General features: G+C 41.8%; 1 protein-coding gene across 1 annotated transcript in view; it reads left to right on the top strand.

Annotated features, from left to right (window-relative positions):
• TBX20 (T-box transcription factor 20) overlaps positions 1-21,468 on the top strand; it is a 44,725-nt gene extending 23,257 nt beyond the window's left edge. Inside the window, exons 6-8 of the mRNA XM_065399363.1 lie at positions 1,657-1,733; positions 16,123-16,235; positions 21,128-21,468. Coding sequence (XP_065255435.1) covers positions 1,657-1,733; positions 16,123-16,235; positions 21,128-21,468 — 531 coding nt within the window. The remainder of the gene's footprint in view (positions 1-1,656; positions 1,734-16,122; positions 16,236-21,127) is intronic.
• The last annotated feature ends 4,540 nt before the right edge of the window (positions 21,469-26,008 follow it).

Raw genomic sequence — 26,008 nt, forward strand, 5'->3', positions numbered from 1 at the left:
TTCCAAATTTTAAGCACTGAATCTGCCTATTGAAAGCAAAAATACAGATTTGATCAGTTTTATCACAAAACCAATTGAAACCGTTGATGACAATTTTGGGTAGATGGATACACAAAGAATTCTTTACAATGACTCAGCAGGCAGTACGACAGCGGGGGACAAAATTTACTGGACAGTATAACTCAAATAGTTATACTGGAAGGCAAATACATCCCTGGTGTAAGCCAAAGCAACTTTATTGGTTTCTCAGGATGACTGCAGTTTTTCCTTTTAAGTCTTGAAGAGCTGGGGATACCTTGGCCAAAAGAGCATCTCTCCTTATTCTGTTCCTACCCCTTATGACACTCTTACACCCATATTTTACATGACTATATAAATATACATGGATTTTCATATAGCATTGTTGGCAGAAAATGGCATCTGCATCTGCCTGCATAACATCATTTTGCTATAAGAGCAATACATATTTAAAGAGCTCCTAGACAAGTTTTAATCACATTAAATGGCAACAAACACAAATTCTACCTTTTTTCCCCACAGTTGCTTCTGGAACAAAGCCCCTGCCTATTATGTTCTGTTCTTTGCATTTTCTGGTTTCTCTGTCTTCTCTAATAATGCCTATAAGGCCCATAGGGGGTGTTTATGTTCTATATATATATACAGGGTCTGATCCTGAGAGGTGTGGAAGACATTCAGCAGCTCTGAGGATTAAGCCAGGAAGGTTGGGGTTCTCAAAGGAAGCTTTCTTGCACATTCCTTTTGAAAATGAGAGGCTGTCACTGTTTAAGCCAGTAGCTGAATTTGAAGAAGGGGAGAAAGTTTTGGTTGTAAGACGTCTGATCTCTTAAGACAGTAATTGTTTTAGTAGGGTCACTCTTTTAACTCAACCTTTCCAAATCTGATTTTAACTGTGATGTTTTCCCCCTTCTCTGTACAAAACAGTGCCAGTGTCTCTGTGTGTGGTTTATTAGGGTTGACTTGGACCAGTTGTATTAAAGTCAAAATTGTCGGGGCTGCTTGAGACAATGCTTTAAAAGGTTGTGGGCCCCGCCCCACCAAAGTAGGTTCCAATGCCAATATGGTGTTTACTGCTCATGTATGACCTGCTTTGTCCTGATGGAGATTGTTTTGGAGACAATAGCTTGAGACTCCTTTAGAATCAAAATATTTCCCTCTTTACCATAGCCACATATGGGACACCTCACAGGCTCCCCCTGCTCCTGTTTAAATCTACTATTCCCCTAACTCCCTCCATTAATACACACAACCCTTTTGGACCCATGACTTGGCCCTGCCTTGTCAGCTATCATGACACAGGACTTTCGGACAGATGAAGGAAGCCTGATTTATCCTCTCACTTCCATCAGTTTTACACAAGTTTAATTCCATTGACTTCAGTGGAGCGACTCCTTTTTTATCCTGGTATGAGAGGAGAATCAAACTGTGAATCTTGAGCTTTGACGCTGGTGGTGCCAATTCAGTGGCTTCACAGAAGCCCCCATATTTGCTCGATCCAGCCCAGAGAGTAGTCATAAAAGAAATGGGAATGTGGATACACATAGCTGTGAGGTCATGAGGATGGGTTGGTTAACACTTTGTACACTGCAATACCTTCGTGTCACAGTCATGTTGTGTTGCTCTTTTCTGTGTTTCCAGATAACCAAGCTGAAAATTGACAGCAACCCTTTTGCTAAAGGATTTCGGGACTCTTCCAGACTCACTGATATCGAGAGGTAATGGGGACTTTCTGTTTACTTTCCATGCAGATAAGATAAAGGGAAGAGAGAGTTTGTAGGAAAAAGCATCCTTTCAACTCCTGAGAAGCTGTGCATTTTAATGTTATCTTGTTGCATATAGTAAGTCTCCTCCACCTCCTTTAAAAATACTTATAAACCTTATGATGACTGAGCTGTTTTGAGCCTTGACAGCTGCTCCAGTTGAGCCTGATCTATTCCTCTCTCTGATGCTGCTTCTTGAAGGGGTCACTTTTATGGCTTCCATTTTTCTTAAGCTGCAGAATGCAAAGTGTCCTTCTTATCATGCCATTCAGTCCTATTGAAGGTGATGAGCTGGGCCTCCGGGAACTGTGATCTATGGTACTGTTAAAAAAAGAAAAAAAAAGAAAAGCCCTTGTATTATCCATTGTTCCCCATAAGGAAAAAGAAAATGAGTGCTTCCCAAAATATACTGTTAAAACTGCATTAACATTTCTGCCCCTTTGGCTCCTAGCACTTTGTGTACCTTTCATGTGGCCTGTTTTAGAAGTCCCAGATACGGAAGTCAGCAAGTGCTGCTGTCAATACAAATCCATAACCCCCCTTTGATGGCAGAGATACCACTTTTGTTTAATTGAGATTGTACTGCAAGCTTCATTCGGGGGGAGAATGCGTCTGGAGACTGCTATGACATTTGTGTCTATGAGTTGCCTCTGTAGTCAGTGGATACTTAGCCCTGTCATGTGACGAGGGCATTAACCCAGACCCATGTTGGGTGCGAAGGACTAGGAAATAAAGTTCAGTTTCTTATCAGTGCTCCTTTAGGTCATGCCTTTGTTAGATAGAGCCATATGTAAACTAAAATTTTGGCAGAAATGGATCAAATTAAGCCACCAGACTCCTTCAGTCTGGAAGAGGATCTTACCGAGAACGGAAGGAGGTGGTTACAGCACTTTCAAAATTTCCTAGAAGCAAGTGATACTGGAAAAAGACTGAGAGAATAAAATCCTCTAGTGTCTACACTCCTATGTGTGGCTGTCTCAGAAGCACTGATGATCTACAGCAGTGTTTCTCAATGACCGGTCCATGGACTGGCGTCGGTCCCTAAGATCTCCCTGACACAGTTTAGGAAGGCAGCAAGCTGGTCCCTGGTATCAAAAAGGTAGAGAAACATTGATCTATAGTTCATCCCTGTGTGATCATGAAGGGGATTGCAAACTGCTATATGAAATCATTACAAAATGTCAGGAGTGCTTTGATCCCAGCAAGAATATTACTTGGGGAAAGGCACATTTTTTGTGTAAGAAACTGGCTGTCAGGCAAGACCATTGACTATTAGTTTTATTACATAGGTATGTAATGTAAGTCATGTGACTTTAAACAGTTAGACGGATGAATTAGAGGCTGAATTACGAGTGGTATAATGGATAATTAAAGCAAAGAACAGTTACTGTGATAAATGGTGTTTGCATAACACAGGAAATATTTGCAGGGCTAGTGAAAACTGCTTCCCAAATGAAAGTCTTAGGGCTGGTCCACACTAAGCCCCCAGTTCGAACTAAGATACGCAACTTCAGCTACGTGAATAACGTAGCTGAAGTCGAAGTATCTTAGCTCGAACTTAAAGGTACTTACCGCGGGTCCACACGTGGCAGGCAGGCTCCCCCGTCGACTCCGCCTACTCCTCTCGCGGAGCAGGATTACTGGCGTTGACGGCGAGCACTTCCGGGATCGATTTATCGCGTCTAGACAAGACGCGATAAATCGATCCCAGAAGATCGATTGCTTGCCGCCGAACCAGCGGGTAAGTATAGACGTACCCTTAGTGAGCAGTGAAAAAACTGAAGTGCATCTAATTAAAAAAGCATACCATGTCATAAAAACAGCACACTAGGGTAAACAAATTGCAGTGACTGGATTTGTTTGAAAAATGAAAGTAGGAAGAGAAGAGGACTACCACATGATCCCTTTCCAACACTAAATGCAATCATCTCAAATAAGGAACACAAAAGGACCCAACAAGAGCACGAGAGAGTAATTCTGAATAGGCTGCCAATAGAAAATGCTTGGGCACCTCCAAGCATATAAAGTGATTGGGACTATAGAGATGAAACTGCTGGCTATGAAGGGAGTTTTTACAAAGGACATCCTAAAATAACAGCACATGGCATGAAGTCAGAGAAGTGAAGCATAATCCACAGTGCCATTTTGATTATTGAGAAGTGTGAGAACAGAGCCTGAGACAGCCTATCCTGGTCAGGCATGAATGCTGCCATCAAAGATAAGGTATCCAAGTGTAATACCTTGAATACAAGAAATGGAATGTGAAAACCATGAAGCCACAGCAGATTCCTGATTTTCCTTTAGTCCATGGCTGGCTCACATCTATTTTCAATTAAATGGGAAAGATTCCCTCTTATTAGTGGCCTACTGCATTTTAAAAATTACACTGTTGCACAACACATCAAGTAGCAAGGCAGTAAAAGTGTGACACACAAGAGTGTTGATAAGAGGCTGGTTGAGGATTTTTATTTATTCCCTATCCTTATTCTAATGGATCAGAACTGTAAAAGGTTTTTTCTGTTCATAGACATTAAAATACACAAGCATGTTAAAATAGGAAATGTAATGTCTATAAGTGTTACTTCTGTAAGCTGCACATCTGCAATCATAGTATAGTATGTTTTTATAATAGCCAATGATAGCACCACCCAAGGCATGGGTAGTCTATTTTTTGTCAAGGTCCAACTTTCTTGGTCAAGGTATAGTCAATGTCCAGACTCCAGGGAAAATAATAATAAAAAAAATACTAAGTAAATAAAAAGATTTTGGGGTCTGTTCAAAAGCGCCTGGCGGTCCGGATTTGGCCTGCCTATTGTCTACCCCAGTCCTAAGGTGACAGCTAAATAAGACAGACAGAAAGAAAAAGAATTAGGAAAAATAAGATCTAGTGATCCCATGCAATGGATAATAAGGCAGTATAAATTTTTTCATATTTGACACCCATTAAAAGTCATGCATTACAATATTTTAGGTAATAGATTGAATGATGCAATTTGAGTTTTGTCTGGCTATAATAATAAATAGCTTCAACACGACCACCACTTGAAATAAACAATATTGTTATTCTATATCTATGTCCTGGAGAAGAATATGCAAGGCAAATACACATTCACACATCTCTTTCCAGTTGAAAATTTGACTAGATGTTGCAAGTAGATTTTCTATTCAATGCATGGGCTTCCCAAAGCAGATATGCATGCATGAATAATTTGAAATGTTGCACAGTGATCTTAATGATCTCCAATCTGTGAAGCATCCCATGATGTAAGGGCCAAGAGAGCACTCATTCATCATCAGCTGCAAGTTTTCAGGATGACCTAAGTAGTGTGAAAGTGGACAAAGCTTTGGATTTCATTTCCAGGTATTTAAGTCTGCTTTTTCCTAAACAGCCTGTGGGGAGGGAAACAAATCAGATCAATTGATCTTTAGAGACCTAAAGAAATTAAATTAGTCTGGAGTCAGTTACTGCACTAAACCATCTTGTAATTGGATTGCTCCTTGTTACTGATTGAAAACAGCCCCTATCTGTAACAATATAGAGGGCTTTTCTTTATAGTAGATCTGAGAGAAAAACACATCTTTTTATGACATGATGACAGAAATTGCACTTTTCTAACCTAATTGAATATGATTTTATAAATATGTGACTTTAACGATTTGAAGTTTCCTGTTCCAGATTTACGATCACTATGTAGGAAATCCAAACTGAAAATGCCTTCAGGATTGAATCTGTTTGCATTGTACATATTGAAGTTACAACAATATAAATAAGGACAATGGAGTGTGCAAAATGAAATAGACTTTGGGCACCTCTAACTATTGGAGTCAGTATACTTGCTCTCATTTCTATTCAAATACCTGAGCATAGTCTTCTTCTCCAGATAGCTTTCCATTCATAACTTTTATCTATTAAAAATGTTAGGTGGCTGGGGTATATTTCAAATTTACATTAGGATGTGAGATTCCTTTGTAATCATTAGAAGTGAAAAAAGAGACTCTATTCTCTTTCTACAAATTACTTTTTGTGGTAATCTATCTATGCTTACTCTGGGCAGAATTTATCCAGAGGCACTGTGTCTTAGAAAAGTCACTGACTCACCCACTGATACTGGCCCTTTTTATTTATTTATTTGTCTTCTATACATTTGCTCTGTTGTAGGTTGATTCCTACAGCAGGTGCCTTTAAAAAGTTAAATTTAACAACAATTATCACACTGTGGCATATGACGTACATGGTGTCACACATAATATATCAGACACTGTGGTGTGGTCACTGTTGCTGCATGCCAGGGGTGAAAGTAACTTAACGGACTTACCGGTACGCAGGGTGGCAAGGGTCCTGAGCAAGGTGTGTGGGGGGAGGCTCTGGGTGCCCAGAAGGGGCAGGGCCTCGGGGGGAAGAGGCAGGGCTGGGGCCAGACTCCCCCAGACAGCCCTTCAGCACTGCCTAGCTCACGGTTTCTCAACCAGGGGTTGCCGCTTGTGTAGGGAAAGCCCCTGGGGGGCCGGGCCAGTTTGTTTACCTGCCCCGTCCGCAGGTCCGGCCGATCGCTGCTCCCACTGGCCGCGGATTGTTGTTCCAGGCCAATGGGAGCTGCTGGAAGCGGCGCGGGCCGAGGGACTTACTGGCCGCCACTTCCAGCAGCTCCCATTAGCACGGAGCAGCGATCCGTGGCCAGTGGGAGCCACGATCGGCCGGACCTGCGGACGGGGCAGGTAAACAAACCGGCCCGGCCCGCCAGGGGGTTTCCCTACACAAGCGGCGACCCCTGGTTGAGAAACCCTGGCCTAGCTCGTGCTGCCTGGGGCTCTGGCGGCAATTTAAAGGGCCCTGGGCTCTGTCCGCTGGCGCGGTAGCGGTAGCAGTGGCTGGGAACCTCAGGCCCTTTAAATCACTGTCGGAGCCCCGTGCCCTTTAAATCGCCACTGGAGCCCCGGGGTAGCAGTGGCAGCCAGGAGCCCCGGGGCTCTGGCGGCGATTTAAAGGTCCCAGGGCTCTGGCCTCTGGCGCAGTAGCGGTAGCGGCGTCGGCGTGCGGGAGCCCCGGGGCTCTGGCGGCGATTTAAAGGGCCGGGGGCTTTGGCTGCTGCTGGGAGCTCCAGGCCCATTTAAATCGCCGGGCCCTAGGGCATCTGCCCCTTTTGCTCCCCCCCATCAGTGGCCCTCCCGGTACGGTTGGCTGTGTACTGGCTTTCTTACTGGTATGCCGGACCGGACCAGCTTACTTTCACCTCTGGTGAATGCTGATTTTTTTTTTTAAATAACTATTGTTAAGGAGGCTATAAAATAGCTTGAGAATAAGCAAACATCACTGGCAACATGTATGAAGTGAACCTCTTTATACTTCTGCTGAACAAGAGCCCAAAGTCTATAAGAACTGTCAAATCGCAAGGTCAGTAGGTTCACTTTTTGCTATGCGTCTGAAGGCTTCCTTTGGGCTTGTGGTGAAGAATTAGCCTTGGGAATAATATCATGCACACCAGCCAGCAAGAAATTCAATCAGTTTAAAGTATGGGAGTCAACAGAACCACTGAACCATAAACTAATGTTCAGAGTGCGATCGATGGATCATACTCTTATTCTGAACATTTTTTTGTTTTAGTGCATGTGAGGAAAGCTCAGGAATGGACTGTTGACTGTATTAAAGATAATTGAGGGGGCCTCTTCACTTGCATACCTCCAATAAACACTCTTAATGCAGAAGTGTGGCCTGAACACCAAAAGAATACTTAGCATCAGAGAGAGAGAGAGGAAAGTAGATGTGTGGGGAAGCCCCAACTCAGAATTTCATATTGGTTTTCTTGGTAATCAGGGTCAACATTTTCCTACATCAGGCGGTTCATGCCTAAAATACAGAAATATATTGTATAAAGGCATAAACCGAATGTGAAATGTGCTTGAACACTCAAATATGGGCATAGCCCCATCTACATTGCAGTCAAACCTTGTGCTTAGTTAGGTGATATCAGTGGTAAACTTGACTGGGGTCGGGACCTCTCTTGCGCTTCAACCCAATGCAGGACCCCTTCCTCTTACCTAACATCTATCAAAAGAGACCACTTTCTGTCCCCTTTTAGCCCCCTCCAGAGGCCAGAAAGCATGCATGCCCTCTAAACTGGCAGAGGCATATGCTGCTTGATAGTGCCACTGGCCCCCATAGGTACCAACTCTGTGGGTGCTCTGGGGCTGGAGGACCCATGGGGGAAAAATGGTGGGTGTTGAGCACCCACTGGCAGCCCCCTTATCAGCTCCCCCCCAGTGCCTCCCACTAACCCGCAGGCCCCGCAGATCAGCACCTCCCCCTCCCTCCCCACGCCTCGCGTCCGCTGCGATCAGCTGTTTTGCGGCATGCAGGAGGCTCAGGGGGAAGGTGGGAGGAGCGAGGATGTGGCGCGCTCGGAGGAGGGGGCGGAATTGGGCAGGAAGAGGCGGGGTGGGGGTGGAGCAGGGGCGGGAAGAGGCGGGTGGGGGTGGGGCCTTGGGGGAGGGGTGAAGTGGGAGTAGGGCCTGGGGCAGAGCAGCACCCCCGGCACTTTGGAAAATCGGCACCTGTGCTGGCCCCACCCTCATTTCCAAAGCAATTTACAACTCTGTGCTAATTCTTCTCCAATATGGATCAAAGACCCACCTCCCCTGCTTGTTCCTCCTCTGGAGGAGTTGTCAGGAACCAGCATTGGGAAGAGACAGGTCCTATCAGAAGCACAGGTTGGGGGCTGAACAAGGGTGCTGGGCATAGGGGAGCCCCCAGTCTAGTTTCTTCCAAGCTTTCCTACCCAACCCTGCCTCCTGGTGGCCAGGAGCCAAGCTTTCCTTCTTTCCAGCCCAGCATGGTCAATAGCCCAGCTGAAACCTTGGAATCTGTCCACTTCTCAATATTGTAAATACCTGGAACCCAGATTAGTCTCCTGTTGGGCCTGATTTGCTGTTGCCTGCCCCATGTGTAGTCATTTACACCAGTGCAAAGTGGGTGCAAAACACTAACATTCTGATTTGGTAGCATCTTGCTCACTTTTCCACTCACTGTGCACTGGTGCGAATGACTACACAAGGGGCAGAGTAATATAGAATCAAGCACGTCATTTCCACTGCCAAGGAGAGTCTCCATGTGGATTTCTCTTATCCTGCATGAGAGGGAGCATCAGTCACCTCCAGGACTGACACTGCTCTCATCCCACTTCCCTGTCCTTCAAAAAAAGAGCTCTCTGCATCCCTGGGGTTAAATCTGACCCAGTGGAGTAATACCATGGATGAGCGTGACCTCATATGTCATTAGTTTAAGAAACAAATCATGTAAATACCTCTAGTGAACTTTCATATGAGTTTGCAGTTTGGCAAATCAGGGAAGAGGAATATAAAGGAAACATTTTACTTTTCTGATTTGCTGCATATCGCTCTTTTCCCTTTTTTGGGGGGGGGGGGCGGTGTATACGAGGTGGAAGGGGGAAGGGATATTTAATATCCTCATGCTTTAATTCCATACTTTCTACTATTTTTTCCATATAGTGGTCTAAATCTTGCTACTTTACCTTATGCAAAGTACAAGGCTTTTCACAGCTCTTCCAGAGTTAAAATTAATGGCTGGTATGTGCGTTGTGATGATGCCATCATCTCAGGAAGTGTCATTTCTGAGATAAACCTGCCTGTACCCCACTGTTTTCCAAACCCAGGTTTTTCCAAATACCAGCATATATTTTATTTTGATTTGTCTTCTTTTAAAAGCTGTGACTCTTTGCTTTTTGTGTGTTGTATTTATCCAGTCCTAGCATGTTAGTTTTGATTTTCTGTGCCTAATTTTGGCTCCCTAGCACACCTTGGGCCAGATTCTATTTTCACTTTAACCCATTCAACACCGTTTAATTTGATGGGCCAAAACCTCAGCTGGTGTCGACTGGCCTAGCTCTGCCGAACTATGTCAATTTACACCAGATGAGGATTTGGCTTCATGGGTGTAACTAAGAGCTGGATTATGTTCATAAAGCTAGCATGCAATATCAGGATATCAGCGTAATTTGTCTGAAGTGCTATATATGTTGTTGGTCCTGTGTTGTGTGTATACAGTAAGCATCGTGGCTGGACGATTCCTGAACAGGGTTTCAGATAAGTATTTGTTATTCACTTCACTCTGTTCCCCCTTCAGTAAAAGGGCACTTGTTCCTCCCCCCCCCCACACACTTTTTTTTAAAGGACTCCTTTTCACCACTTGAGTCTTGGACGAATTAGTCATCTTTTCCTTTAAAAAAAAAAAGTTCTACTACAGTGAGACTTCCAGCAAGTTTATTTTTTTTGCCTTCTGAGCTCATTTATTCTGTCTGTCTTCACATCATCTCACTTCTGATGTCTTCTGTTATCTGGGCTCTCTTCCAAATGTACTAACCAGCAGCTACAAAAAAGGGAAACCTTTGAAATCCAGAGCTAAAGAAGTTATTCAAGCTGTAAACTGATAATTCATACACTCTGTATCCTGTTCGGTATTTTTCTTTGTGTTGCACCGAATGGCCAAGCAAAACACAGTTGTCAGCTTTATTATTTTCCTCCTATTAATCTATTGTACATTGTATTTTCTTAAAAAAGGAAAGCATCAAAAGACAGTGGGGCATGGGGAGTGGATTAGGATGGGATCCTTATTGTTTTACTTATCGCCCAGATTGACAGTGAGGGAGCGCCTGTAAAATGGAGAAAACATGGACAGGTTGGTCAGCGTGGCTCATAATGTCTATAGCTATTTTAGGTATTCCTGACTGACAGCATCTCCTCAAGGAACTACAGGTGCAGAGGGCTCTTCTCTGCCACCACCTGGAGCAAAAGGTGGTGACATAGTGGAATTTCTCTCTGCACTTTGACTTCGATAAACATCGGACCAGGCCCATAGTGGAATGGCTGGATGAGTAGTATGTAGGAATCCCTGATTTTTGTATGTGTCTAAGATGGGTGTTAACCTGCATCTAGCACTGCCAGGGTGGTCCAGTAATGTATTAGCTTTGTCTGTTGCCTTGGGCTAAGACAAAAAATGTTGTCTAAAGCCTGCTCCATCCAAAGGGAGAAGGTAGAAATCTTGTCTCCATCCCATGTACACTCGCTCTCTACCACTGATACCAACTGCAGAAAAAGACACAACTTCAAGTATATGCAAGAATAGGGTGGACTTAATGTCCATGGTCCTGATCATATACTGTATTGTGCACAGATAGGCCCCATTGACTTGATGGTGACTCCATGGGAATGGGGTGTGCCCATGCATAATGCATTGCAGCATCAAAGCCCAGGTGATCAGAACACACTATACTGTAAGCTGTAGTGAGAGCACCACAAACAGCAAATGAGAGATTTGATGAAAAGTCATCAAAGGAATGCCTTCTTTTGCCTACAAGGAAGCATAGCCCCTTTCATCTTGATTGAGGATCTGGCCATAGTGATCCTTGCCTTTATCATCTCCAGAGTGAATTTCTATAATTCACTTGGGTTTGATGATGGAAGGAAACAGATGTTCCAGCTTATGCAAGATATTGCCCCGCTCCTCAGTTGCAAAGAACACTTAAGAGTGCTCTGTATTTTTTACTGGCTCCCAGGTCACTGGCAGTGGCAATTTAAGGCCTTGGTCTGAATCTGCTAGTGGATCAGGTCCCAGCTACATCAGAGGCTGTCTGTCAATTCATGGTCCTGTGAGACAGCTCTGCTGTTCCAGGACAGTGCCGCTAACAAGGCCTAAGATTGTGCTTGTGAAAACTGGAGGTAAAGCATTGTCAGTCAAGAGACCTCAGCTTTGGAATGAGTTACCATAGGAGGTAAGACTGAGCCATCCAACCCACAGGTTAATACAACACAAGAATTGGTGGCTTAATGTTGCAACCAAGGTGTGGAAGCTCTGATGATCCTCTGAGAGAAAAAATATTCTCCATGAGCCATAGTGTTACTATCCTTGATATGCAGCATGCAATGGGTGCTGCAGTCACCCATGCATCATTGAAATGCTACGACCTGTCCACATTATTGGATTCATGGTTCAAAACCACTATGGCTTCTTTCTGATGTGGAGAAGAGAGGGACTTTTTATTCAATATAAATGAAGATTTATTGACCAGTCTTGTCTCACCACGTGCTTCTGTCACTCTACAGTTCTTTGAGATCCTCGTAATTTCCTTCTCACATTACCATTTATCCTGTTCATCCTACCTCCTCCACCACTGTCATCAGCATGTCCTCCTGTTCCATGCTGGCCAGCAGCAACTCAGTTTCCTTCTTGCCATCAGTTTCCTTCTGCTACACAGTTACTCCCCTGTTCAGACAGCTTCAGCTCCTATCTTCTATGACCTCTTCCTAGTCTCCAACCCATTCCATACTATTATTGTACGGTTGTATACTTAGCACAATTTGATCATAATATTTTATAGTACTAATGTGTGTACTTCATTCATATTTACAATAGAACTAAGTTTAAAAGGGGAGCTTGAAGGGTGAAAAAATGTTGGGAGAGCATGCAAAAGAAATTGGCAGTAAGATAGCATCTTCACCTCCACTTCTCTTACAGCTCTAAACCTCCCAATATTCAGTTACCTAAATTTACTGGTAAATAGAAGGCGTTGTAGAAATCTAAGTAATTGCATAAAGTAAAAATCAGTTGAGTTCAGCATTAGGCAATAACTATCTGCAAACTGAAGACCAAAAGCTTTTCTTGGATTAAACTGAAATTACTTCATTTTTCACAAGATGGTCACCTGATTATAGATCAACTCTGAACATTTTCAAGGAATGCATCTAAAAACACCAACAATCTGATTTTCAGTCTACAGTTTTCATTTATTAAGTATTTTTATTGAACAATATGGCAAATATTGATTTCTCTTTCAGTGATTTATAAAATTATCTGCATATATCTTTTGAGCAATGTTGTGACATGATCAGCCTAGTTATTAATCCCTTTCATTTGATTAAGACCTTTTGCACACATAAATATAAAACTATACGTTTTAAATAAATGAGTATTGTTCCCATTAAGTTCATTTCTATGTTTGGGGTGGGTTTTTTTTGAGTATTTCTCTCCCCCACCCCCAATCTCCATATACAGATTGTCATGCTATAGGTATCCTAGATAGTGCACTTTTGTCTAATCCAAAATTCCAGGTAATCTGTGTAGGGGGTACTTGGTTGGAGGGCTTACTCTTTTACTCCACCACACAGACACATTGTGTGACTCAAAATCTAGACCTTTAAAATTAAAAATCATTAGTTGTTTTGTAATAAAACCATAAACCAGCAATGCAGTCAGACTAGATTAGCTTATGTAAAATTTTGAATGTTAAACCTCAGCTGCAGAGAACAGGGCCTTGTCTGCACTAGAAAGGGTTTGCCGTTAAAACTCTAACCCAAATCGTCCTAGTGCAGATGCAGCTTACACCAGCAAAAGAGTTCTTTTGTCCGTACAACTCATTCCATTTCCCCAATGAAATACTGTTATACTAGCAAAAAAGTTCTTTTGCTGGTATTGTTTATCTACATTAGGGTTTTTGCTGGTATAAAAAGTCATAAAAAAAAAAAATCACAGCCCTAAGCGACATTACAGTACAGGCAAAAAATTTTGTGTAGACCTGGCCCAAGGTTGTAGCTCAGAACTAACACTTTTGTGTCATGAGCTGCTTTTTCTAATCTCAGTTTCCTCATTCTGAATTTTTTCCTGTTTTTAAAATACTTTTCTTTTCACAATGAATCTGATGATTTGTGGCACAATATCTGCGAAATAATAGTAATAATAATTTTTTAAAAAAATCCTAACATACTGTGCCCCACTTTCAAACTTTTCACATTCAGGGTTCACTTAAAAGTCAGACCTCTTTTCCCTTTGAAAAAAGACAACCACATAAGATAATACAGTTCTCTGTCTAGCAAAGTGACCCATCTGGAAAGAATTTAGTCTGCAATAATTGTGGGTATTTGATTTAGTTTTAAATTCCCATAGGGAAATTCAAAGGTAAATTTATTGGGCCAAATTCATCTGTAATGTACCTCCATTGAACCTCATAAGGTTACAGATGAATTTGGCCCATTGAACTAGAACTGGAGCCTGCATTGTTTCTGCCATTTCACAACATTATTACATACCGTACATCAGAGTATATCATTACAAGCAGACATTTACTACTAATAAAGTCAATACAGACATATCACCTGAAAGTGATTTATTTTTTTCAGAGCTTTTAAGGTTAGTTGCTGTATATCTGGCCTTCAAATGTGAAAGTGCTTACCGCCTGGCATCTACCCCACTTTGCCAAGGCAATCCCAATTCATTATTCTATGCTGGTCTCCTGTTCTCCATGTTTATTTATTTATTTCTTGGTAAGTAACATTTCCCAGTCTGTTTGAAAAAGAAAAGACTAAGAGGCATTAAATACATAACATAAACAATGCCGTCTGTCTTTTTCTTTGTAAAATCTTCTTGGAGATAGGCCTGATATGCCCACTGTTTTCAATCACTTAAAAGGCAATAATTCAATTATATCATCCTCTATGTAGGAACTGCCATTGCTTTCAGTCCACTTCCAATCCTGACACAAGTAAATCACTTAGATAAGATCCCCTTTTTATTTTTTTTCCAGGGGACTAGCATAAGTAATGATACCAGCGATAGACCAAGGACAAAATGACTATAATAGCCTTTTTGTAGGAAAGGAAAACATGTGGCACGGTGATTTATTGTGCTATTTGGAAAATGTTTTTCCTTGGAATTTTTGCAACAGCTGAATTGCCATAATAAAATACATGTAGCAAAATTATTAAATGGTAAGGCTGAAAGAAACCTGTGCCAAACATTTTACCTTTGTGAAGGTATACGGGATACCATGCCTCTGGGGTCAGAGGCCTGCAACTGGCTGGCTAGCTAATTAGCCCTGCCCTCTGCACCTGAGAAAAGAGCTGGACCTTAATGGCTGATCCTATAAAAGAGGGCAACAGGAAATGGAGAGGGGAGACTGCAACACCCATCAGAAAGTTGAGGGGGGTGGTCGGTCAGGGGCTGTGCTCCCAATGAACTACTATTGGAGCTACTGCAGAGAGGAATTGCTCCAGAAATCAAAATGGACAGAAAGGAGATTGTGTGAAGTCCTTTATTTCTGAGGTAAGAGCCAGGAAATTTTGCATTGCTGATGTGAGGGGCAGAATTGGGGAAGGGACTACTTGGCCTGCACAGGCTTTGAGGGAGGAGTCTGTGAAGTTTGGATTTGTTTTTGTTAAGAAGCCTTAAACTAAAAACATCTACCTCAGCTGGAAAGTGCTTGCCTGGATTCTGTGAGAGAGCTCAGCCAGAATTACCCCAGGGAGTGAGCTGGCTCAGCAAGAGCAAAACCTGGTTTGGTAGGAGGAAAGTGCTGTAAGATAGGCCCCAATCCTTTATAGACTGGATTTCCTGGATGAGAACAGGAATATAAAGTCACACTGGAAATGTATTTGATTCATTCTTGGTGTAATGCCACTGATTTAAATGGAAATATACCAGGGATTAATTTGGTCCTCTCCATAAATTGGCTTACTCATCATGTAGCTATGACTTTCTTCTATTTGTGTGAATTCAGTGCTTGTTCAAGGTGTCAGGCTGAGAGGTCTAGGCCTACCAGACCTCTGCTAGTCCACAGAATATGTACCACATGAGAAGGAGCACAGCAGATTTCCCGTACTGTATTGTAAAATGCCTACACCCTGACTGTGAGGACTGTCCTTGCGGGTGAGCTGTGTTCATGCCTATGCCCTGATCTTGCTGACAATCTGTGCAAGAATGGAGGAGTGCCAGCTGTGATGGTAGTATTTGTGAAGTGGACACTTGTTCATTGTGAATTGGATTGTGACCATCACTCCTGACCCAGACCTAGTTTTACTAGCACAAATGTTCACAGAATGTGAATTTTAAGCTTGCATCTTCAAATACTTGCTAAGACTGGTTTTATATTGACTGTCTGTGAAAACATACACGAGAAACTTGGTGGTAAATTTGCTCATTCATTCCACGACCAGACACAATACAATGTAAGATGTGGCCAACAATGAGTAAACAATATTGATTGCATTTGGGATTTTTAACACAAGCCACAGAGTAACTGAAATGCATGAAACATCTTGTTTTAATGATTTTGAGAAAAATATGATCTGTTGGTGCGCACTTCATGAGCAGAGACAATCTGTTCATCATTTTCCCCCCTAATTTAATTATTCATTCAGCTATAGTGTCTGAACTGATGTCATCCATACGCGTCAGACACATCTGGCTTAGTTACAGCATAGAATGGGTTACGGGGTTTATACACTAAACAGAGGAGGTAATGCTTAGGATGCTACTGATGTACAATATTGCTTTCTTCCATAGAGAGAGTGTGGAGAGCCTTATTCAAAAGCATTCCTATGCACGCTCCCCCATCAGAACCTATGGAGGAGAAGATGATGTTCTGGGAGATGAGAGCCAGGCAACACAAAGCAGAGGTAGGAAAATACATTGAAGAGAACACACTAAGGGCTAAATTCTCCACTGCATCTCAACTCTTTGCAGTGCCGGGGAGAAGGGGGCCACAACCAGTGCTGCCCAGCTTTGCAGTGTTGCTTTAACTTATGCCACTGAGATAAGGCCCCAAACTGATCCTACACCAGTGGAGTTTAGCCCCCAGCCCATCTTTGGCATGCTTTGTACACTGGTGGTGAGATAGGAGGTGGTTGGTGCAGGAGAGAGCTATGCTGCTTTCACCAGCTTGATGCCAGGGAACGTTCCTTTACCCAAGAACAACTCTCTGCTGGCCATCTCCAGCCAGAATATGGCTATGCTGCATTGCCTGAGCAGTGCCAAGGAACATGCAGGCTGGAGAATTGGCCTTGAACTTGTAATAACCTGGCTGACTAAAGCCCCAGTCCTTCCTGTCATTTCACTCCCAAATGACTTAGTTTTGCTTGTTTTACCAATTGCAAAACCAATTGCTACCCCGAGTTGCCTTCCAAATGGATGCTTGCTGGACAAGTTACATCTGCAGTCACTATGCTAGTTAAAATAGACTTGTAGTGCTATGGGTATCCCTTACTGTCCTTAATGTGTTATTCCCTGCCTGGTGACTTCATGACCTGGTTCATCTGCAAACTATTTCAGGATCTCCAAGAGTTTATTTTGGGTTTAATTCTTGCAACAGGCAATGGTTTGCAAGGGTCCTCTCCTCACCCCAAATTGGTTTGATCATTTTGTTTAGGCAGTCGGGGGGGGGGAGGAATAGCTCAGTGGTTTGAGCATTGGCCTGCTAAACCCAGGGTTGTGAGTTTAATCCTTGAGGGGGCCATTTGGGGATCTGGGGCAAAAATAAATCTGTCTGGGACAGTTCTTGGTCCTGCTGCAAAGGCAGGGGGCTGGACTGGACTGGGCTGGACTCAATGACCTTTCAAGGTCCCTTCCAGTTCTATGAGATAGGTATATCCCATATAATACAATAATCAAATCTGAAAATGTGATCACAAAGGCCAGTAGTTTCTGAGAATCCCAGAGACGCTGTCACTGTTTCCAGAACACAAAATGTCAAGTTCATGGTAACATGAAGTCTGGTTACCAAAGCTATTAACAAATAGGAGGTATACATATTGGTACACAAAACATAACCCTCTACAGTTAAAAATATACTGTATGTGTACCTATGTGTGCACATATACGTATATGCACGTGTACACAAACTCATACATGACACAGCTCAGGGTTACTAGTAGAGATAGGGCCAAGTGTAAAATTCAGATACTGATCCAGATTTGGATACAAATTCCACACAACTCAGAGATATTCAGATTCAGGGTTTATACAAGATTTTGTTTTGGTCTATTGTAGAGAGAAGCTATCTTTGCAGTTTGGGTCTAGATCCAAACTTCCCCCATGTTCAGGGATGTTTGGATTTGGTTCGGAATTTGGTTCAAGTCCACCTCTGTTATGGATTTGACATATCTTTCATTCTAGAGCAATTCACTTTTACTGGACTGCTTTTCCTGTCTAGTTATGCAGGGGAAGCATTTATCATGAATAATTTATCCAATGAATTTTGCTTTTTTTCTGCTTTTGAGGATTTGTCCGTGATCAGACTGATTTTATTTTATTTTATTTTTTCAAATGTGTGAGTGGTTGTGACCCCCCAGGGTGCAGTCTGGGAGCTGTTGGAACTGCTGTGCCCCCTAACAATTCAGCTGGGCTGGCCTCTCTCACACTGCTTTGCTGGTGACTCAGCCACTCTCTCCAGGCCCTGTTATCACCCAACATGACAGCAAGTGGCGCCACACCCAGCTGAGTTACCTGAATGTTTTACCTAAGCCACTCATGGACAAACAGGAGGCTCCCAGCTCCCCAGCCTTGCATCCCTACTGGAGTATAAACCCAGAATTATACCGTCTTGCACTGCACAGGGATCTGTATGATGCAAGCTCATTAATTAATTCGCTCCCTTTCCTCGGTGTGGGGAAGATATGCAACAGCCTTTGTTTACAGAGCTAGGATTCCCAAAAACTTCACTCAAAAATTCACTGGTTAAGATAAAACATAAAACAAGTTTATTAACTACAGAAAGATAGATTAAGTGATTAGAAGTAATAGTGAACAGATCAAAGCAGATTACCTAGCAAATAAACAAAAACACAAACTGAGCCTAATATAGTAGATAGATTGGATTTGAATTAGCAATATCTCACCCTGACTGATGATACAAGCAGTCCACCAAGTTTCCATATACAGGCTAGAAATCTCTTTAGCCTGGGACCAGCACTTCTCCCCTGTTCAGTATTTTTTCCTCAGGTGTTTCCAGGTATTCTTTTGTGTGTGGAGTGAGGTCCAGTCATGTCACTCCCCCCTTATATCTTCTTCCAACTTGCTGGGAAGCTCTTTTACTGTTACCTGGGTCAAACACTTCCCATTGTGTAGTGCTGTCTCGGAGAGGTTTCGGTTGTACATAGTTCCTGGGGTAAACCTTGTGTTTGTGTGTATTTCCTCAATAAGCCATTAACATTGTTTGGCCTTTTTACTGTTGTACCTGAAAGGCTGCTTGTGGGCATTCTCAACCTCACAACATGTTTCAGTAGCACATACATAGCCAAACTTCATAACTCCACATACAATGATAGCACTTACCATCCAACAGGGTATTAAATGTTTAACAGAACAAGACTTTTAGAATGATACCTCAAAAGGCATACTTTGTACAAAACGTATCATTATATGACAGTGGTGAGTATGGGGTGCAGAGTGTCACAATGTATTTGTTGTTTGAAATTCTTCTGCAAAAAATTGTTTGCCTACATGTTGCTCGTGAGCTGTTTGTTCTGAATAGTCAGTATATCATTCAAACTGTTTTTCTTTGTCATATATGTGTTTTCATATTATTTCTCTTTCATGACTGGCTAAGCATATCTCTTTAAGTCAAATTTCTGAAGCAAATGCCTCTTTGTAAACTTAAAATTCTTTCCCCCATGAATAGTCTGCAATATTGGCTTAAGATTGTGCATTGCCAAACATTTTTGTCAGTGAACTTATTTCCCAGAATGCTGAGTTAAGGTGAAATTCTGGCCTCATTAAAGCCAATGTGAGTCTCACCATTGATTTCAAAAGGACAGGATTTGGACAGAAAAAGCAAACACAAAAAGGACATGAACAAAGAAATAATAATAATAATAAAAATTAATATTTTTGTAGTGTTTTTCACCTCTCTGGGTTTTAGAGCTGCATAATCAGATGTGTATGAATAACCGTGACCGAGTGCACAGTTTGCATCAGACTTTGAGAGTGATTGACTTTCAAAAGTGAAAAACCTCTTCTGTAGTTGTAGTCCTCGTCTACATGACATTGTTATAGAGGCATATCTATGGCTTTGTAGCTATGCTGCTATAGTGTCTGTAGTGTAGACATGACCTTAGTGTAGTTATCAAAGCAAATTATCCACAGGCATGCCAAAAAGATTGCTGTCAAGTGGGCTAATTAAAACATTTTTTTTCATATGTAATTTAACAGTCTTACTTTTTTTCTAATTCTGAAATCCTCAAAGGAGAGGAATAGCAAAGAAATGCTATAGGGTGTGAGGTTTCAGAAAACAGCAATTTTTGGAAGTTAACAAATAAACCCTTATTAGGTTAGAAAATTCTTCCTTAGAGCACATGTTTAATAGAACTGCATCCAATATTCCAATATATTTTGAGAGATTTCAGTAGCCAGGCAAGTCTGTCGATCCTACCACTTATGGTTACTATCTGACCACTAGAGCTCGCTGAAAACTGATTAAAAAAATAGGATCTTTTTGCAAATGTTTTATTTTCTTCCCTGACCCCACCCCCCCCAAATTTTGACAAAATTTCACTGGGAAAAAATCCTTTTTAAAATCAATTTTTGATGAAATTTTTATCAAACTCAAATTTTGGAAAATTTTAACCAGCCCTGGTGACCAGCTGATATAAAATGTCAGGAGCATGTTTCTTAACACAGTGCTGCACTGAAATGAGACTTTACCTCTGCTAGCCAGATGTTTCAGTTTTTGGCACCAGTATTAACAGTGGATGGCATTTTTATATCCTTCTACAGACTGACAAACTGCAGAATAAAATTCTATTTTAAAGTGGTGTATTCCTTGAGGTGCTATGTAAAATAAATGAGCAATGCTGATTTTGCTCTCCAAACAACTTCAACCAGTTTCTTAAAATGAAACTTCATCTAAGGTGTAGGTATAAAAGGGAGCAATCCTGGAATAATAACCTAAAAAGTTAGGGAATTCTTTTAGAGTATTTAATTTCCAATGGCATCCCCTCTTAACATAAGAATGGCCATACTGAGTTAGATCAGTGGTCCATCCACTCTAATATCCTGTCTTCGGACAGCAGCCAATTCCAGGTGCTTCAGAGTGAATGAACAGAACAGGGCAATTATCAAGTGATCCATCCCCTGTTGTCCAGTCTTAACATCTGGCAGTCAGAGCCTGAGGGACACCCAGAGCATTGGGCTGCATCCCTGACCATTTTGGCTTATAGCCATTGATGGACCTATCCTCCATAAGTGCCGGAAGTAGAGATGCTGGGGGTGCTACCGCACCCTCTGGCTTGAAGTGGTCTCCATCATATGCAGGGTTTACAGTTTGGTTCAATGGCTCTCAGCACCCCCACTATAAAAATTGTTCCAGCACGCCTGCTATCCTCCATGAACTTATCTAATTCTTTTTTTAACCCAATTATAGTTTTGGCCTTCACGACATCCCCTGGCACAATGAAGTGCACAGTCAATCTGTGGAATGTCTTCCATATCAACTTTGCTGTGAAAGATTCCCTTTCCTTTTATATCTTTTTGCTATTTTAGCTACCTTAGGCTTCAGCCTTTTATTTTCTTTCAGGATCAGCTTTTACAACATCCGATAACTTATCCCTCAGCTCCTGGGTATCCTCTTCAACCAGTTTTCCTGGATTTCAGCACCCACAGTCCTTGACTGCCCTTGGTACCAGCACTGCATCCATAGCTACACCCATCCCTCATCCAATCCAAGGATCTCTGCCTCCATACAGCCGCCTGGGAATGCCTCTTACACCTTCTGCCATAGCCAGCTCAATGCAAGGTAGTGGCCCAACATTCCCATCATTCCACATGCCCAGATACCACCATTACTTTCAGCAGGGGCCTTATGCAGCTATTCAAGGACTGCGTCATTCCTCTGCAGTGATGACACCATTTGTATGACTGACATAAGACAAGGGAAATCAAGATTTTTAAATGTGCAAATTTGGTATGAAAATACAGGGGACCTTCCCAAAAGACCTATGGAGAAAGAGCTGAACTCATAACAGACCAGCTAACATAATGCATTGTGGATACAGATTCCTCCATCAAGGGGTCACAGCAACAGAGAGTGAAGCTTGGAGTTGCAAAAGGATCTGTGTGCTACAGCCAAAAGTTCACAGGACTTTTAGCCAAGTGCAGGTTGATCCGAAGGTGCATTATGCCTAGCGGAGTAAGAAGGTGCGTTTACGCAGCAATGTACAAATTAATTGTGTGTAGTTTTTTCCACATGCTAAAAGAATCCTGAAAGAGGCAATACTCTTACTTGACTCCATCCTTCCTTCTGAATAATGAGAGCCAATATGGGAAGATTTATTGCTATAGCTTTGAGCATGTTTAGGCTATCTCAGCATTAGTTTACTGGGAGAAAAGGAGGGGGAAAGATTGTCCTTCTGGCTTATCTTCAATAAGAACCGTTTCTTAGTTCCAAAGGGGAAATACCAAGAAAATATGATCACAAAACAAGTCTTGAATTCTTTATTTTCTTTGAGTTCACAAAGTTATCAGTTCAGAAAAAAAAGACTGTTTGAGAACTATATAAAAATGTTATATTCTGTGCTTTGTCTAAAAATGAGCTCCTCACATATCCCAGAAGGGCGCAATTTAAGCATCTGTCAGGAGTGATGGAAGGAAAAATTTATTCTGAAGGATCTGTTACTTTTAATCTGAAAATGAAAGATCTCAAATCTTCACCCTGAATCGTTTATCTGCCACTGATACTAAAGGACCCCTCTCTCCAGATGTGCACTTGTATGAGATAAAGGAACAGAGCCAAATTCTTTTACTATAAAGGTCTGCCCATCCAACTTGCAAATGTCAGTGGATCCTGGTGCATGACCAGCACATAAGAATTTACTAGCTTCTCCTCTGATTTTCATGGTGATGAGTAATGTTGCCAGCTATGCTGTCCTGCCAGGCAGACCAGAGCCAAATTCTGTGCTTATATATGTCCCAGTTTGATCAGTGGAATGGCCTGGGGTATAAATCAGCATGTAATTTGGCCCACAATATTTTACTCATATCTATCTTTTAATGGGTTTCTAATTAATTAAACATGGTTGTGTAAATAATAGGTCTGATTCTGGCTGCAATCCAGACTTTCTAGTTATTTTTTTGTCTGTAATATAATAATGTAATTAGAATAATGGGTCAGATTTGCTCCTGTGCAGAGATCCAACTTGAGGCCTGTGCACCACTGAAGTCTTAAGAGGTGTTGATGCCTTGTGCTGGTTCTCTGTACAGGGTGAATTTCAACATCTGTGAAGAATAAACAACTTTCAGATGAAAGAGCAGGGTCCAATCAGCTCAGCCAATGTATAGTTTCTGTATATAGGTAAGAAATACCATATGCTTATTGACCCCAGTTCTTATACCCTAGTCATGAGTTCTATAAAGAGAACTTACAAGGGGCTGTAGGGGCTGATCAGAAGTAAGGCTTAGAGTGGAAGGCCAGTCTTCATCGCATTATTCTGTTCTATACCTGACCAATGTGTGTTACAACACTATATGCAATAGAGATTGCGGCATTTTATGCTATATGCCATACATCTGGGTGAATGGAAAGGCATGTCACATGACAGTCTTTTGGCTGTCGCCCACTGACTTGCCTTTTGCTGTCCTGCCACAAAATGCTGTAACACCATCTCACACTTTGCCTAATTCTTACGCTATGTTCCGTTGCAGCTGAGTAAAACAAAGGATGATATTTGTCTCACAGATGAGACCTGTACTGATAAATCAAGAACAGCTGGTTGCCTTTAAAATCTTGCCAATTTTTCCCTTGAACAAATAGGTACCATTACCTCAGTAATTGAAGTTTTATTTTGCCTTCACCCAACTTTGCATAGGGAATGCTGCAAAGACTGGTGTAAAATTATCTGAGGCAACTGAGTTTGTTTTGTGTTTTTTTTTGTTTTTGTTTGTTTTTATTTTTATTTTTTTTGGAATGGGTGAACATGATAATCCATTCATGATTTCTGGACTCGGAGGTCCTCTGGGAAATGTCACAAATCAATATACTGGGCCAAGCCTTCTGTCTGCTTGCTTGGGCTGTAAATAGATGTTGAATTTGGCCAGCTGTACCTACATACTGGAGTTTGCACTTGGCTGCAAGGTATTTGTACTGAAGACCCACTTTTGGCTAATCATGCCCTGTTTTGATATGAAGAACCCTACTTTTGGGGAAATCTGAGAATATTGGTGGAACAGATACATATGCTGCAAAAGTTAGTTAACTCCTCAAATATATAGATAATGCCACATTTTAAAAATGTTCAGTGCAGATTTGGTGAGACAATTGACAGTTTTCCCTCCCCTTTCAATTGTTTGGCTTACATAGCATAAATGTGTCATTCCTTTTTAACTAGTTGCTAATCCTATGCTAGCTAATGGCAAAATCTGAGGAAAATTGTGACCTCGTATACATCCTGTGCAACTTCAGTAACTTATCTGGTGTTGCATGTAGTGTTACTGTGTGAAGAATTCAGCCCAGTTGCTTTAAAACTCTTTTGTGTGTGCACGTACCAGAAAATGCTCAAGCAAGTACAGTGGCTCTCTGTTTCAGTTGACTCAAGAAGTAAATTTGAAACAGGTAGGCTGATGGAGCCTTTATAATTTGAGACCAATCTTCTCACGTTGACCTGCTGTTCCTCTATAAAGCGAAGTCTAAGCAATAAATTCTTTGACCTCTTTAGCCATTTTTATGAGTCCGTCCTAATAGCGCCAATATTCTCCATGTGAAATTTCTGCTATGATGCTAACAGAGTTTGAAAAAGTTTCAAAGAAAGTTCTGTTTCTGCCTAGGGTACAAGTATAGTAACAGACGAATGCTAAAATATCCAATGAAAGGCAAATGCTTCTTCACTAGGAATAAAATGTGAAAGGTCTATGGAAAAATATGGCACTAGCCCTCTCCTCATGTAGAGAACATGCATGGGAGTGGGACGTTCTCTCCAAAACTCATGGACTATTCCCCACGGCAGGGAGGGGTTTGCCATCCTATCAGTCAGGAAGGGGATAAGGCTTTTGAACCTCAGTGACTGAGGAGCCACAGGCTGATTCCAAAGCCCTTAGGGTCTCTGAGTAGTCAACCCCTCTTTTGTGCTGTCTGACTAGTTCCTCCCCACAGCAACATAATCCCTTTTAAACCACTGCACCCATTGGATTCCCCATCAATGCAGGCGAAGAAAATACATGATTCAAATGCAGTGTGTCCATGGAGCTCCCAGCAGCATTAATCCAGGGGTCTCCAGTCTCCTGGATCTTGTAGAAGGGTTTCAGTTGGTGGTAGAGGAGAGCAATGTTACTGAATGGGAGCACCCATGCCAGTATTGACATAGGTATGGGGAATTTCTGCCCTATATTATTGTGATTTGCTCTCCTTGCTTTCCAGCAGAAGGCAGCATCTGAGTGTAAATTTTGACTGTTCTTAGGGGGTGAAATCCTTGCCCCACTAAAGTCGGTAGCAAAGCTGTAACTGACTTTAATGGGAACAAGATTTCACCAAGCTTTTCCAATCTCACTAATGGCATCCCGCTAGCTGGACAGTGACATTAGTGACAATGCCAGTGTAGGAACTCGTCAGAGGAGACTAGTAACCAGTTTTCAGACTGCTTTACATTGATTTGAATAAGTAGATAAAAAATTTAGAAATGTAATCCAGATTTTAACTGCTTAAACATTGAAAAAAATTTTATGATTGTTTTAAAAAAAAGAATCCCTGTTCTGCTTTGATGCTGGCTCAGTAATCTCTTCCAGTAATCTCTTCCTGAATTGCCAATATCCCAATGATAGCACTTTGAGGAAAAATGTCTGCCACTGGTAGATGGCTTAGCAATGCCAAATATAATTTAAACTGTTCTATTTCTATGTATTTCACATTTTATGCCTGATATAGAACACTCCTCATTTTTCCGAGCTTTCTTGGCTAAGCAAAATGGGTGATCTTCTCTTTTAAGGAGGGCTGGATGAACATGCCCGGATTTGCTTTTCAAACAGAATGGTAAGATTATCTTCAGTCCATTGTTTTATTGCCTGGTTCCGTGTTATGAATAGATTTGGATGTTTTTTTTTAATTACTCTGTTACCCAGAAATATTCACATATTGTATCAATCAAAGGAATCCCAGACTAAGGCAAATGACTTAGATGCCTTTATCCAATTTCCTTTTTATTTCTGGAACACTGAAAGAAGTAAGACATAAAACACATCTTAAATTTAGCTGTTCAGTTTTCAGAAGTGCCCTAGTTGGTCTGTTGCCTACTCTGCAGGACAGTCCTGGGTACAAATTCAGAGCCACTGATTGTAGTGAGATACAGAACACATGAATTGACTTAAGCAGTATAGACGAAATGGGTTAAATTCCAAAACTAAGGAGCGATTTCTTTCTTTTCAGATAAAAATGGGCCCTTGCTAGGTCCAAGGAAAACGTTAAGTCTTCTCT

This window comes from Emys orbicularis, chromosome 2 (assembly GCF_028017835.1).
Source record: "Emys orbicularis isolate rEmyOrb1 chromosome 2, rEmyOrb1.hap1, whole genome shotgun sequence".
In the NCBI taxonomy this organism is placed as follows: Eukaryota; Metazoa; Chordata; order Testudines; family Emydidae; genus Emys; species Emys orbicularis.